At 35.1% G+C, this 16,980-nt stretch overlaps 1 protein-coding gene across 2 annotated transcripts in view; it reads left to right on the top strand.

Annotated features, from left to right (window-relative positions):
- Nucleotides 1-16,980, top strand: part of pcsk6 (proprotein convertase subtilisin/kexin type 6) — a 93,063-nt gene that overhangs the window by 25,562 nt on the left and 50,521 nt on the right. For both annotated transcript variants that reach the window (XM_051115296.1, XM_051115294.1), the window contains exons 7-11: nucleotides 4,731-4,903; nucleotides 6,412-6,624; nucleotides 12,309-12,409; nucleotides 14,207-14,310; nucleotides 16,430-16,547. In XM_051115296.1, the coding sequence (XP_050971253.1) occupies nucleotides 4,731-4,903; nucleotides 6,412-6,624; nucleotides 12,309-12,409; nucleotides 14,207-14,310; nucleotides 16,430-16,547 (709 nt within the window). The remainder of the gene's footprint in view (nucleotides 1-4,730; nucleotides 4,904-6,411; nucleotides 6,625-12,308; nucleotides 12,410-14,206; nucleotides 14,311-16,429; nucleotides 16,548-16,980) is intronic.

The raw sequence follows: 16,980 nt of genomic DNA, 5'->3' as shown, positions 1-16,980 counted from the left end.
GATTGAAAACTGAAACTCAAAATACTGCGCATGTGCAATGAGCGCATGACGTGCGGAACGAGCTGTTCTTCCTTTAAATAAAGTGCTGTATAAATGCATGTCGTGTTATTGTAAAACTGTGAAGTGGACATCCTCCCACCAGTTGTTGTTTGGGATTCTCATCCGAGGGCAACCAGTTTTGGGCGCAGGGAGGTGCATTTTCACTGCGTTATAAATATGACCAGCACAGCACAGCGTTTATATGTATATTTATCCAGAAATGGATAAATATTGATTCTGCTGTTAAAAACAAATAAAGAAAAATTGTAGGAGAGAGGTTATTATGTGCAAACAGTGAGAAACCCTATATTTGTGCGGTGTGCGCATGTAAAAAAAATCTATTCGGATTTGAAACTTGTGACATATAAACTTGCACATCAACCTGATCACTTTATTTAGCGTTCATGTAAACAGTACATCCAGATTCATCCATCAGAATGAATTCAGCCAGATTGAACCAAAAATTATGCATGTAAACATAGCTAATGGTGGTCAGAGTCGGACTGTTCATAACTCAGGGCGGGTCTAAGGTAAGACGTCAATGTCAATCAACGATTGTGGGAGCGGCCCACACCGACTGAGAACTGCTTGATTTGAAAAAGGGGATATTTCTTATAAAGATTACAGAAATACCACTGGATTTTTATCATAATAGTGTGGTTGTGTACATTATGTTCAAACAACATGTTAAAGTGAGTTTTGCGTCCAATTGCCCCTTTAATGCCCTTTGAATGAAACATATACACTCGTTTCGAACTGAAATCATGACGGAATCCGATGATGTCCACTTTGCAGGGCACGTACGGACAGATAGAACAAACGTCGTACGTGATACGAGATACATACGAAATATGCAGAGCAGGGGGCGGAGGACTGGGATTGGGAAACGCTGCGCTATGTGATCCCAGCCGAAGAATTCATTTTCTAAAAAAAGAAATTATATACTTTTTAACTACAAATGTTCGTCTTGTACCAGCCTGAACTTATGCATTACATAATTATGCACATGTTACAATGTGAAAGTGCAAAGAAATTCAAATGAGGTAAAAGAAAGTCAAAAAAGGTAAAACAACGATGTCGGATGATTTTGGAGGTGGAAGCTGGAGGTGAACATGAGATGGAGTGTTTACGCAACGCGTGAAGATATGCATGCGCATTACAGAGCTAGTGCAAGACGAGCATTTGTGGTTAAAAAGTATGTAAATTTGTATGTTTTTTTAGAAAATGACCGATTGTTTATCTAGATAAGACCCTTATTCCTCAGCTGGGATTGTGTAGAGCTCTTTGAAACTGCAATTTGGACCTTCAACCTGTTGGCCACCATTCTTTGTGACTAAAGACAAAAATACATTAACATCTTGCATCACTTGGGGGTGAATAAATTATCAGGAAATGTTTATTCTGGAAGTGAACTAATCCTTTAATAAAAAACACAAATTTGAAAAACCTTACATCACAGTTTTTTTGTTGTTGCTGTTGTTTTGTATGGTATTTATTTTTCTGTTTTCAGGTCAACATCTCCGCCTTTTTTTTAATCGTAAAAAACTATTTAAAAAAAAATGTGCATCTTCATGACTAAATAAAACCACATAAAAATTGTAATCTCAAAAAGGTCCTGAGCAGTTTACCTACTTTTGCCACCTACTGATCACATTATTTCTACTTATGACGGACAAATGCCGAATTGATTATTTTAAAAGCATCAGCATTTTTTTAGCTATGCATTTGTATTTGGGCTTATATTGTGTTTTTAGGTAGCATTTACAATTGTGGCAGTCCAGTCGCCAAAGATCGTAGTTGGTGATTACAACGTTCTTGGTTTCAAGTTTTAAAAAGTGCATCAAACAAACACCTTCTGGTCTCTTAATGTTGCTTGCATCAGGATGTTTTCAATTTGTTTTGTTTTAAACCTTTTTAAAATGATCTTTAAAGTCAGGTCACCTTTACTACAATTATATTATCTTAATATTATTATTTTTTGAATATAGTGATTTAAACTGCCTTTAAATTATTTTTTAAAATACGTTTTTCCAATGTGAATAGCGTAGCCTGCATGGATTCATTCACTATTTTTCGTATTTACACATTGTTTAAAGGACAAAGCTGGAATAGCATGTTTTCTTAATAAAATAAAGAAAGGTAATCTGCATTTTGAAGTACAATCTCTTAAACACCATTAATAAGCACTTTTTGAAGTGGACTGATGATTGACTTGTTCCTCATCGAAATGCTGGCTGCACATCTTCTAATATATCTCAACTGCAAAGTCCTGTCAGCCAAATATTCCTCTTAAGAATTGTGGAGTGATGTTTGAAAGAGAGTTGGTCATTTTTCCAAGCCAGATACAGACAGATTAGCACAATGAAAGACGTGCTTTAGGTCTTTTGGCTCAGCAGTTGACATTTTTTTTTTTTCCTGCTTAATCACTGAAACGCCGCCAAAGCTAATACGTGTCAGATTCAAGCCAATGACTTCATCGCCTTCTAATGACATTTCTAATCTAAGCGGCCTCGCTTTGGCTGCTATGTAGAACTTGACGTCTTTTCGCTGCAATTAGAAATGTAGAAATGATTAGTTCTTCTGCTCTGCGGTTCAGAAAAGTGTTTACTTGGTGCTGTTTGAGAAGTCGAGGAATCAATTTGAGGTGTAATGCAGCTTGTTAGAAGTGAGAGGAGTGATAGAGAAGTGTTGAACCTCCTGCGTTTCCTCAGAGGTGTTTCAAGGAAGGAAAACTCTGTCACGTACAGTGTGTTGAGCATATGGTGTTAGAACTAATAACGCACACGCACACACATCCTCACGCTATACAATCAGGCTCTTTTTTAGTCTCACGAGCGCATAGGAAAACAAACACACACATGTTTGTTATTATATTATGGCAGGAACCGCTTATTGACTATCTGAATTAAGCTGCTCATTTCAGAAATCCATCTTGGCTGGTAGCTGAAAGGTTGTAGGTTTGAAACATATCTATTATCATTGTGCAATTGGGCAAAGCATGTACAACTACAACGTTAAAAAAAAGTTTTAAACATTTCAACATGTTTTACAAGAAATTGCTATTTTAGTCTTCTACTTAAGAATATCACATTTAATTCAGCGTGTTACTAATGAAAGCCAGTTTCTGCCACGAAATAAAGAAAATGAAATGTAATTAACTTTTTACCTCACAATTCAGACTTTTTTCTTGCAGTTCTGTTTATATTTCACAGTTTAGATTTTTTTTCCTCACAATTCTGATGAAAAAAGTCAGAATTACAAGATATAAATTTAGAATTTTGTCTTTCTTGCAATTCTTGCTTTTTTTCTTAGAATTCCAAGTAATTCTTTTTTTCCTGCACAAAATAAAAAGGTACTTTTGAATTTTTTTTTGACCATTCAGACTTTTCTTCTCACAGTTGAAGAATTGCAAGCAGAATTGCAAGCAGAAAAAGCTAACTGTTAGAAAAACCCAGAATTGCAAGCAAAAAAGTGAATTTTGAGATAAAAACTCAGAATTGCAAGCACAAAAGTGAACTGTAAGATAAAAATTAAGAAATGCGTCAGTGCCGAGAGCCTTGTGGCAAGCGCGCCGACGTACAGCGCCGTTGACGTCCCGTGTTCATATCCCAGCTCGAGGACCTTTCCCGATCCCACCCCCATCTCTCTCTCTCCCACTTCGCTTCCTGTCACTTCTGATCTGTCCTGAAAAAAATAATTGCGAGCAAAAAAGTCCTAACTGTGAGATAAAAACTCAGAATTGCAAGCAAAAAAGTGAATTGTAAGATAAAAATTCAGAATTGCAAGCAAAAAAGTCTTAATAATGAGATAAAAACAGAATTGTGAGGGAAAAAATGTCTGAACTGTGAGATAAGTTGCATTACCCTTTTTTATTTTTTTTTAACCCATGGTGGAAACAAGCTTTGCTAGTTACTTGCCATTTCTTTGTAATTATTTGTGAAATTTACTAGCGGTTTCTGGGTGAAAATTGTTTCAAAGTAAATCTTACGAATATAATAAGTATATAAGTTTACTGTAAGAGGCTTTGGACAACATTTTCAGCTGAATGACTAGCATAGATAGGTAGAGTTTTTGTACCACCTATTCTCTCAATTTATGAAAAAATACCAAGGCTTTCTTCTTTTAAAATAAAGAGCCGGAAAAGGAAATGAAGCTGTAGCTCAGTAATGGAATGAGGAGAAAGACAGCAGATGATCAGGGCATTTGGAAACATCTCATTGCAGCAGAGTACAATATACTTTAATTGCAGATTTTGTGTGCGTTAGCAAGCAAATGGAATATGATTTTGTGTGGCTTTCAGTGTCAATCTCCATTTGCTCCATTGCATACAAAAAAATCACACCGGGTTTAAAGTCACTAATCGGCCATGAAATGGCATGTTTTGAAAACCTTGATAGCATTTATCTTTGTAAGGGAATTCAGTTCATACAAAACTATCATATGGCTCATATGACACTTGGAGTACAGTGCACCAGTCAACTAGATTACTTTTATGACACTTTCCTGGTCCATTTTGGAGCTTGGCAGTGTAAATCACCATCTGTTTACGTTGCATGCAAGCTTGGACATTATTCCTAGCATCTCATTTGGAGTTTCATAGAGAAAAGAAAGTAATACAGGTTTGGAACGACATTGGCTTGATTACACAATGACTGTATTTGTTCGTTTTTTTGGATGAACTTTTCTCGAAGGTGTCCGAATGCTTGATGGAGACGTGACTGATGTGGTGGAGGCCAAGTCTCTGGGAATAAGGCCAGACTACATCGACATTTACAGTGCCAGCTGGGGCCCCGACGATGACGGGAAGACTGTGGATGGGCCGGGGCCTCTGGCCAAACAAGCCTTTGAACTGGGAATTAAAAAGGTTGTTGTCTCAAACTCACACACAAACAGGAATTTCTTATTGAGTAACTGTTATTGTCGGCGTTGTAAACCACAACATTTGTAGGGGAGTTCAAAGTATGTTATGATGGTTTTGTCTAGATCTGAGCAGTGTGGTAAGTCTAATATCATGATATGAGTATTTTTTTTTATCAATGCAACATATTATCATATTGTTATTTTTGTATAAAATTCAACATAAAATGCTTTAAAATACAATCTAATTATGTTCTAATGTCTGTTTTCCCCTAAATATTAAATCATTTTTAAATAATAATTGTAAGTTTTGTAGTAATACATAGTGATTAAGTTTGTCTTGTTTTTTTGTTCCTCTTTTTTTTTTTCAAAAGTAATCTGTCTGTCTAGAGGCAGTGTTGTTATTGTTTTGTTATTTTCAGTAATTGGGAAAAAATGTAATAAAATTAAACATTTTAAAAAGGTTTTACAAATTTTTAACAAAAATTAAGAAAAATACACTTAAGATAAATGTAGATAAAAATGGAAGAGCTAAAATGACTAAAACTAAAACTGAAATAAATAAATTAAAGCTAAATAGAAATATAAAAAACAAAGTTAATAAAATTTTAAAACAATAATATATTAAAAATGTGATTACAATCTGATCATGTTTTAATGTCTGTTTTCCCAAAATCTAGTGGCTTAAATATTTAGAAAATGGATTTTGTAAATCTCATAATTTTTTAATAATAATTGTAGTAATATTTAGTGGCTAATCTTGTCATCTTTTGCAAAGGTGATCTGTCTGCTAGAGGAAGTGTGGTTATTGTATTGTCATTTTCAGTAATTTGGAAAAAAAATTCAATTAAATTAAACAAAAGCACATTAACAAAATTGCAAAAGCTAATGAAAAAAATCTAAATAATCCAAAATATTAATGCATATATACTCTGGTAAAAAAAAAACTAAAAGTTTTTAAATGCGTTTATTTTATACTAAGTATAGTTCAAGTCTATTAACGTATTTACTGACATATTACTCAAGACTTACTGATATAAAAATTATAATTAAATTTATTTGGAGTACTACTTATGCACAATCCACATTTCTTTGTATTAAGCCTAAAATATGTTTTAATGTCACTGTTGATAAGGATTGTATGATTTTTAAATAATATCGGTCTTTAAATGCAAGATATTTAAACTGTACATAAAGTATACTTGCAATAGTTCCACTTTAGCACAATAAAATATACTTAAGTATATCTTTAGTTGGACTTCACTACTTCCACACAATTAAAGTGCATTAAGTACAAAATTACTTTTAAATATACCAGTTTAGTATACTAAAAGTACAATTGCAGGGTATTTTTATTAAGTACATAATATGTAAATGCATTTGTAGTATACATAGCATTTTTCACTGGAGTCTTAGTAGTAAATAAATAATACTACTGAATTACAACTGTATAGAGGTTTGCATGTTTTTATTCGTATTTGTGTAACCTAACATTTCCTTCATGTTTGTCTGCAGGGCCGTAAGGGTCTCGGCTCCATCTTTGTTTGGGCATCTGGTAACGGAGGCCGGCAGGGCGATCACTGCTCCTGCGACGGCTACACCAACAGCATCTACACCATCTCTGTCAGCAGCAGCACAGAAAACGGCAACAAGCCCTGGTACCTGGAGGTCTGTTCCTCCACCCTCGCCACCACATACAGCAGCGGGGAATTCTACGACCGCAAAATAGTTAAGTATCGCATACATGTTCCTACAAGTCAAACAGCCATCTGTAAGAAAGTTAATTTGTTCCTGAAGTCCTAAAGGTTTTTTGGAATGGTACTAAAACTAAAAGATGTAAACTATCGATTTAAACTAGGGCTGTCAAACGATTAATCACGATTAATCGCATACAAAATAAAAGTTTGAGTTTACCTAATATATGTGTGTGTACTGTGTGTAATTATGATGTATATATTAATACAAACACATTCATGTATATATTTAAGAAATATTTACAGTTATTTATGTATTTATTGTAGTTTTATATAATTTATATTATATATAAATAAAAATATTTTGTACATAAATGACATATTTCTCTTAAATATATACATTAATTTGTGTGTATTTATATATACAATACCAATAATAATTACACACAGTACACACACATATATTAGGCAAACTCAAACTCTTATTATGTATCCGATTAATCACGATTAATCGTTTGACAGCCCTAATTGAAACACATTTTCAACATTTTACTGTTTATTTAGATTAAGACTCTTCTGCTCACCAAGGCTGCATTTATTTGATTAAAAATGCAGTAAAAAGGTAAAATTCTTAAATATTTTTACAATTTAAGTCAACCATTTTCTATGTGAATATATTTTAAAATGTAATTTATTCCTGCGATGCAAAGCTGAATTTTCAGCACAATTACTCCAGTCTTCAGTGTCACATGATCCTTCAGAAAGCATTCTAATATGCTGATTTGCTCCTCAGGAAATTCCTTACTATTATCAATATTTTTTTAAAGTTTGAATGAACAGCATTCATTTGCAATAGAATTATTAACTGACAAAGTCATTTCTGATCAGTTTGAGGCATCCTTGCTAAAAAAAGTATTAATTTATTGACTTAAATCTTCTTAATTATTGACTTTAACATTGAATGTGAAACTAAAATAGTTTTACTATTCAAGCTCTTTCCCATTAGTATTTAGCATATTGTTGGCCTTGTACATCTCATGATAAGCAGTAAAACATTCCAACTCAATAATATTTAGGACATTTTGTTTACTTTTATACAATAATCAGTTTTGCTGCTCTATTGTGATGCTTCTTGTGCCCTGAAGCAAAACCGTTTGAGATGCGCTGGAACAGATTGAGCTTTTCTATAACAAAAGAGCACAAGAAAATCTTGTTTTCCAAGATGTGACCCCTTTAAGCGTGAATCTCTGTGTACTCCATTTGTCTTCTCCATCTGTCATCTACTCAACCTTTTGTCCTCGTCTTGCTTTCGGCCTCGTAAGTGTGTTCTCTGCTTTATCAGGTCATTTGCTCTCTTGATGCCTCATATTGTGTCCTACAATTTATCTCAATTATTTCTGTGACACATTCTCCTTTCTTTCCTTCCTCATTCCTTTTTAACAATCTGACCATTTAATAAATGTGCTGTTAGATTTATAAGCATTCGAATGTGTGTGTGTGTGTGTGTGGTTTTTTTTTTTTTTTGCATTATGGGTGTGAAAGGGTTGAGAAATCCCAACACTGAAGCAGAGATCTATCATCATTTAATCAGAAGTGTTGAATATGCCAAAACTCAGTCGTCTTCTATAGATCATCTGTCCCAGATCCTGTTGCTCATCCTGCTCATCCAGCTGAGCTCTTGTTGTTTGGCTCTTTCCACAAATATCTATTGATGAAATGAGACTGTTGGAAAAAAGACTGGGGCTAAATGTTTGGTCTGGCACCCATACGCAGGGAAAACCGCAGGGTGCTATCAAGAGGATGAAGAGAATTTGTGTTTTTTTTTGTGCATTGCCTTTCTTTTCCAGCAGCACAGATTATGACATTATCCTTAAGAATGACTACTGTGGGTTTTTGCTTTTCTTTCGGTGTTTGGTTAGTAGTTGTGGGCTTAAGAGCTCATTTGCACATGCATGACAGGATTTTTTTCTTTTCTCACACATAAATTTTGTTTAGTGTTCGAAACAATTTAGTAAAAATAAAGGGTTTTATATAAGGTTTAAAGCATGAATGCTGTAGTCTTATTTGTGGAGTTGCTAAAGCAAGCATCACTATTACTATTATGCATACTAAATGTTTACTTAAGTAAAACTTAAGTGTGAAAATGACCTTACACCACCTTGATTGATATTTTAAATCATGTTGCAGGATGTTATGTATTTCTTAAATGTACTTTAAAAAATGATAAGGGTGTAGTTTTACTGTGACTTGTTTAGTTTGTGCATGGAACATTTTTAATCTACTAAAAGAAAAGTTGCTTTTTAATCCAAATGATGGTTCCACTGGGAAAAGAATATCCTTTTAAGTTGGGTTGAAATCAGATTTGACCCTATTTATTTTCCTAATGCATGTTACTGGTCTTATTGTGAATGATGCATTCATTTTTTAAAACTTTATAATCTTTAATAAAAATGTCTCATATGTTATGCAGCAAAATGCATTCAGCTTTGCCTCTATTCCAGTATGCAAGAACTTACAATTCAATCAACATATGATGGATAAAATCAAGTTTACATCATTTACTTTTCTTGTTAGATAAGCCATATATATATATATATATATATATAAATATATATATAAGCCATGTATGTGTGGCACATTTGATACACAATGGTAATTCAAAGTGCTTTACATAAAAAAAAATAATTACAAATAACCATAAAAATATTGCTGCAAGCAGCCATTACCAGAGTTCAAGCGCTTTAAGGCATTTAAGCACATATGAAAAAAGGCATTATTTAGCAAGTTTGTAACCACCTAAATGAATGATTTAAAAAAGCATTTTTGGCAAATCTAGGTAATTTACCATAGAAATATTATGATTTGTAATGGTTATGACTGTTATAGCACCAGCTGTGGTCCAATCCCCCCACTTTGCATGTTTTTTTTGGGAATCACCTGTCACATGTGCTCAGCAGGTTTTGTGAAGTTTTGATTTTTCCTTTGGGCTTTATAGGATTTGGGGTAAATTTGGACAGGCTCCTTTTCTAAGCGACCCTGTTATAGCTTCCCAAAGGGTACATTTCAACATTTTTTTTATTATTATTGGCCTAGAGAGTTCAGAGAATTGTACTGCAGTGTTTTTTCCAGATTGAGCGAAAAATCTTGGATTAGTTTGCTGAAGTAGTTTATTTACATCTTCTCAATCATTTAACAAACGATTTGATTGACAGCAGTGGTTCTAGAGGCAAAGCTGTCCGGAATGAGGATTTCTATCGTATGATATGAATATCGCACATATTTGTGGAAAACTGTGCAATGTACAATTGTTTACACCCTTGTGTCCGTCAGTGGCTGATTTCTTTCAAATTACTCTCAGACCTTTGGGGCCGTGAGTCGAACAGGCCTGCCAAGTTTGGATTGGCCTCCAGTAATCTTGTCTAACAGGTGCTCAAACTTCATTGGCCAATGGCGGTCATGTTTTTTGAGATACGCAAATGTCCTTGTAAACACATGGGGCACTTCAGACCAAGACCGTGCGCGCCAATTTTCATGTTGATAGGACAAATGGTTGTGCAGTTAATAGCTGTTTTTATGTTTTTTCCCTGTGACCTCAGATTGAGCTCTTACATAAGTGTTCTGAGTTTGGTGAAGATATCTCATTTCGTTCAGATATTTTACTAAACGTGACCCTGCCCCTTTTGTACGTTTTGGCACCCCTTTGCAACAGTGATTTTTGATCATTATTGATATTCACTCGCCAGAGAATCTTTCTGCACTGCTTTGGTTCCGATCTGGCAAAATACCTAGTACTAGTTTGCAAAAGTAGGTTTTTCAAAAAATGCGAAATACACGAAAATTTTCCCAGGCTAAAGATCAAATATGAGGCATGTGTTTTGTCTGGCATGAGCCACGAATTCCAATGACATAAGACACTTGAGCCTGTGACTGATGGTTTAGGAGTTATGAGCGATTGTGTACTTTTGATTGCTATAGCTCCCCCGTCAGGCCGATTGGTGTGAGCCTTGGTCACGTTGTTGGTGGTGTTAGTACTACCATCTCTCCAAGTTTCAAGTCTCTATGACTTACGGTTTGGTCTGCACGATCAGTTTTAAGTGGAGAAGGCTGATCCGTGACCATTTTAACAACTACAGTAGGGTTTCAGCACTACACGCTTGAACCCTAATTCCCCTATCATAACATTACATTACATTACGAAAAAAATAATTAAGAATAAAATAAGAAATAAGGAAATAAGCAATAAAATTAAGAATAAAAATATTTAAAATATAATTAAAAGCAAACAAGAACAGAAAGCCATTAAAACTCATTAATATGTCTAGATATTTTCAACTGTCAAATGATTCAGTGTCATTTTTCAGTTAAAAACTCATTATTCATTGATTTTATTGTTGTTTCAATGTCTTTTATTGACTTTTTAAGTATTTTTATTTATTTATTACTTTAAAAAAAGTCTTAAATTCTTTGTTTTGTTTTTGTTATTACAGTCTTAAAAACCTCTTAAATTTAATTCCCTTAATCATGCAGATGAAGTGGTTAACGAGAAGTCTGTTGATACTTTTCTCACATGTCTTCAGAAGACTTAAAAGACTAGTATTGTCTTGTTTATTTCCTATCCACTGTTTTTAAACACGGTCATAAACCCCCAACACACACATATCGTACAAGAGCATGTGTCTCCTATCTCCGCATCTTCCTCAGGACCTTGTCGGTGGCACTGACCCCATTCATGTTTGTCCTTTTGAGAAACGCCAGTGTAATCAAGCTCATGTTTGATTGAAGACACACTCGAGCGCTCGCTCTCTCTGCCTGCGGGCTACCGGAGCAACTCTGTGGGTGACCCGCTGTTTCCCAGAAAACCAGAACGATGAAATATTTACAGAGCACTTTGCAGAAAACCACTCGTCCCGTCGCAGTCACGGAAGCGCATTCTTTTAGACGATAGCTGAATGTTTTAAAGGAATAGTTCACCCAGAAATTAAAATTTGCTGAAAATGTACTCACCCTCAGGCCTTCCAAGATGTAGATGAGTTTGTTTCTTCATCAGAACAGATTTGGAGAAATGTAGCATTGCATCACTTGCCCACCAATGAATCCTCTGTAGTGAATGGGTGCCGTCAGAAAGAGAGCCCAAACAGCTGATAAAAACATCACAATAATCCACAAGTAATCCACACCACTCCAGTGATTCAGTTAACATCTTGTGAAGTGAAAAGCTGCATGTTTGTAAGAAACAAAACCATCATTAAGGCACTTCAACCTTTATCAACAAACTTGCTTTCTCCATTGAAAAGTCATCTCGTCTGAATCAGGAGACAAATATGCAATATCAAGTACTGTTTACAAACAAAAAGCAGCTCAAAAGCAAATACGTGGGTGGATTTTGATGTGAAAGGACAACAGGGGATGGACTTTTTCATTGGATTATAAACTTTTAATGTCTTATTTGATAGATTTGTCTCTTACAAAAGCACAGCTTTTTGCTTAACTCGATGTTAATTGATTGACTGAAGTGGTTTGGATTGCTTGTGGATTATTGTGATGTTTTTATCAGCTGTTTGGACTCTCTTTCTGACAGCACCCATTCACTACAGATGATCCACTGGTGAGCAAGTGATGTAATGCTACATTTCTCCAAATCTGTTTTGATGAAACGCTGCATCCAAACTAAAGTTGTTGACTCTCTAATGCTCTGTATTTTTGTGTTTCTGCTACCAGGTGACCACAGACTTGCGTCAGAGATGTACAGATGGACACACGGGCACCTCCGTATCTGCACCGATGGTGGCGGGTGTCATCGCTCTCGCTCTGGAGGCAAAGTCAGTTTTCCATAAACATTATTTCTCCATAAAACAGATGCAGAAAGTTGCACTGCTTCTTCATATTCACTTTTTATGTTTAGTATTTATTTTTATTGGCTTAAAGAGACTATTCTGTCATGTTGTTCAAAGAACAACCTGTTTAAGAAGATATTTTGAAGTTTTTTTGCCCATGCAATGGGATCGAATTTTGTCACATTTTTCAATCATTAATTCAAACTTCTTCAAATATGAGACAAATTCAAAATCTGCTGTAAAGCAGCTCTAAAAATGCAGTAGTGACATTATTCAGCCCCAGTCGGTTCAGTGTTAATTCAATTCAGTTCAGTAATGGTGTCAATATTGCAAAATTCATCAAATGTAAAATAAATGTGACCCTGGATCACAAAACCAGTCATAAGTGTCAATTTTTCAAAACTGAGATTTATACATCATATGGAAGCTGAATAAATAAGCATTTGAACATTTGAAAATCTGTAATTTGAGAGTGCAAAAAAATCAAAATACTTAGAAAATTGCCTTTAAAGTTGTCCAAATTAAGTTTTTAGCAATGCATATTACTAATCAAAAATTAAGTTTTGATATATTCATATTTGAACATGTACAAACTATCTTCATGGAACATAATCTTTACGTAATATCCTAATGAGTTTTGACCCATACAGTGTATTTTTTGGCTATTGCTACAAATATACCCATGCTACTTAAGACTGGTTTTGTGGTCCAAGGTCATAAATTTGATTCAACTGTAAAGCAGCTCTACAAAAGACAATAGCATTATCATCCAACTCAATTCAGTTCAAGTTTTGTTCTCATCTGATGCAGTCAAATCGGTAATATAACTGAGTATTAAGTGTCTTTTGTATTTTCTTTGGTGACATTTTAGGTTAACACTCCTTAATTTGCTTGCTGTTACACACTTGCACTTCATAATTGCTCCTCGGTTCTTCTGCAATGTGACATATCAGTCTGACTGAATTTACTGAATGCATCTTTGATCATGACATTTAAAAACAAAATGCTTCAAGTTAAGTTTGTAGGTAAAGGTATTACTATTATTATTATTATTATTACAATAGAAACTGCTTTTGCATTTGCATTCATGCATTTGGAAGAACATTTCATGCTTGTTTGAAATACTTTTATAAACTTCTTTATTTCTACTAGAGCACAGTAAAACAAAATATTAAGGAAATCAACTTTGAATGTAATTTTGAGTTGGATTCCTCTGTCTTGCTTTCTGTCTGAGATTCTCTGCTTGTGAATGCTTTTAGCATTGTAATTCAATTTGGCGTAATCATGTGTGTGTATATTGTGGTTTCAATTCTCGAAAACAAATTGCGTTTACGTTTGAGGCATGATTTGTGTAGTTTATGTTGTAGAACAAAACTTCATGCAATGTTAGCCACAGACTTTCAAAACCACTAATCTATTTAAGCAGAATCACACAAGCAGGAGTGCTGCTGGTGAACTTAAGACTTGATCTTTCCACGTATTTGTCTGTGCTTGAGACGGATGAGAGCAGAAGTGGAATAAAGCGACGTGTAGCCTAGAGAGCGGCTTGGATAAAGTTACCTGCTAGGATGCAATTGTTACACTAAATTGAATGAGTGTCCCAAAAGCCCCTACAAACACAGCCTCTCAGATGGGAAGCAAAAATGTGGCTCGGCCCAAAACTGAAATATGAAACAGACAAAACAAAATTAAATGGCTATTATTTTACAGAGGACAGTACTTTTCAATAGTGCAATAAAACCCGAAAGTCTTATAAAAAGTCTTTGTCATTTTATCTTTTAGTCCTCTGATAACCTGGAGAGATGTTCAGCATCTTCTCGTGAAGACATCGAGACAGGCTCATCTGAAAGCCAGCGACTGGAAAACCAATGCAGCTGGACACAAAGGTGAACAGAACAGAAATGACTTTTCTGCATGAATGTTGATGTGTGATGTATTATAATTTCTTCTTCTTTTTTCATCATTCATGATGTGATTTTATGTAGTGCATTTCTGACACATGCAGTGGTGGCCAAAATGATTAGAACTAGTTTTTTCACCAGCTAGAAAATGGTTTTAAAGGGGTCATCGGATGCTAAGTTTTTTATGTTTGAACATTAATGTGTGTTGTCAGTGTATGTACAAATCTACCCTGTAATGATAAAAATCCATGCAGTGGTTTTTAATTAATCTGTAAAAATAATATTCCCTTTTTCAAATCAAGCTGTTCTCAAATGCCTGTCGGTGTGGTGTCACACCAACAGAGGCTGCTCCCATGATAGTTGATTGACATGAGCATCTTACCTCAGATCAGCTGTCACAGTCCAGTAACTTTCCTTGTTTCGATGCCGAGGCAGGGATGTAAGTTAGACAAGAATATCTCAGATTGAGGACTGAGGTGTTGTGTTGCTGAATGTAATAATGAACATAGTGGTCGTCATTTACTCCCGACATCTGAGCCGCTAAAGATGCAGTGGATTACATTTGTTTGTGAAGGGAATGCACCTCCCGATCTACATATATCCGTCTATGTTCGCGCGAATCATTCATGATCCAGCTTCACTTACAGCAGAAGTGTGTATAAGTGTTTTTTTATGAAACTTTGCGATCACCTTTCCTTATAACGTGGTAGTTAGGAAGTTTAGCGGCTAAACGCGGCTAAAGTAAACAAGATTGTCATTCCACAGAGAGAAGAGAGGGGCGGGGTGAGCAGAGCTCATTTGCATTTAAAGGAACAACCCCTTAGAATGAGATGATTTTTGCAGAGCTCATTTTGACAAGGTAAAAAGGGTGTTGTTTTACAAAACCATTGAGAATTTTTAATCAATGTATATTAGAGACATTTCATTAAGACCCTAAAGAATCATATCAACTTGTGGAAAATGGGCATCTGATGACCCCTTTTTCTGTTGCTGCAGTGTGTCAGTAGCAAATATCAGTTTACATTTCCAAACATTCATACCAGTGTCAAGACCCAGAAAAGTATGAAAGACAACATCAAAATAGTCCATCTGCCATCAGCGGTTCAATCTGAATTTTATGAAGCGACGAGAATGCTTTTTGTATGCAAAAATACTTTTTGTATCTCCTCCTTGTCAGCATAGTGCCATTTTGGGAGAGAATTCGCTGGACGCAAACTGTGTACGTCATTCTGTGTCAGCCGCACCACACGGATACGTTTTCTACGTATATTTACGCTTTGATTTGAACGAAAACAGCGTATCCGGCATACGCAGTTTGCGTCCAGCGGATACTCTCCAAAATGGCACTACGCTGACGTGGAGGAGATGAATTGTTGAATAAAATCTTTTTTTTTCTTTGCATACAAAAAGTATTCTCGTCGCTTCATAAAATTCAGATTGAACCACTGATGGCAGATGGACTATTTTGACAATGTCTCTCATACTTTTCTGGGTCTTGACAGTGGTATTTACCTGGCAGTCAATGGGACAGTTACAAGCCTCCAGGTTTTCATCCAAAATATCTTAAATTGTGTTCCGAAGACGAACAAAGCTTTTACGGGTTTGGAACATCATGGGGGTAAGTGATTAATGACAAAATTTTGGGGTGGAGTAACCCTTTAATTGTAGATTCGATTTTTTGTTTGCACAAAGAGTCTGACAACAGCCAGTGCTAACAAAAAATCTCTGGATTATTACAATTCATGGCAAAATTAATGCATGGAAATTCACCAATATTTCCTACTGGCACACTACAGCAAAAGATAGAAATAACTGACTTAAAACCACTTTTCGGCTGGTGAAAATACTAGTGTTCCAACAGTTTTGGCCAGCACTGTATGTCCAAACACATAGTAATATCATGGAACTTTTTAAATGGTTAGTTATTGTGTAAGATAATAAGGCTTAAAGGGATAGTTCACCCAGAAATGAAACTTGTGTCATCATTTACTCACCCTTAAGTTCAGAATTTTGGTAACAAAACAGTTGACGGTTGCCATTGGCTTCCGTAGTATGGAAAAACATTTGTACCTGGTTAATATTTGTGGTGTGTGTGTGGTTCCAGTCAGTCATCTGTATGGCTTTGGTTTGGTGGATGCTGAAGCTATGGTGGTGGAAGCCAAGAAGTGGAGAAACGTTCCTCCTCAACACACCTGCAGCAAGACCTCTGACCGCAGAACACGGTGAGGAGATATTGACTTTTACTTTCACACTGACAGATATAACTCACTTCTACTCAGTAGTTTACTCAAATGTGACCCTGGACCACAAAACCAGTCCTAAAATGCATGGGTATATTTGTAGAAATGGCCAACAATACATTGTATGGGTCAAAATTATTGATTTTTCTTTTATGCCAAAAATCATTAGGATATTAAGTAAAGATCATGTTACATGAAGATATTTTGTAAATTTTCTACTGTAAATGTACTAAAACATAATAATTGATTAAAATATATGCATTGCTAAGAACTTCATTTGGACAACTTTAAAGGTGATTTTCTCAATATTTTTATTTTTTTTGCACCCTTGCAGATTCCAGATTTTCAAATAGTTGTATCTCAGCCAAATATTATCCTGTCCTAAACCATACATCAATGGAAAGCTTTTTATTCA

This window comes from Labeo rohita, chromosome 7 (assembly GCF_022985175.1).
Source record: "Labeo rohita strain BAU-BD-2019 chromosome 7, IGBB_LRoh.1.0, whole genome shotgun sequence".
Classification (NCBI taxonomy): Eukaryota; Metazoa; Chordata; class Actinopteri; order Cypriniformes; family Cyprinidae; genus Labeo; species Labeo rohita.
The sequence above is the reverse complement of the archived record's forward strand: the minus strand, read 5'-3'. Positions and strand labels throughout refer to the sequence as shown.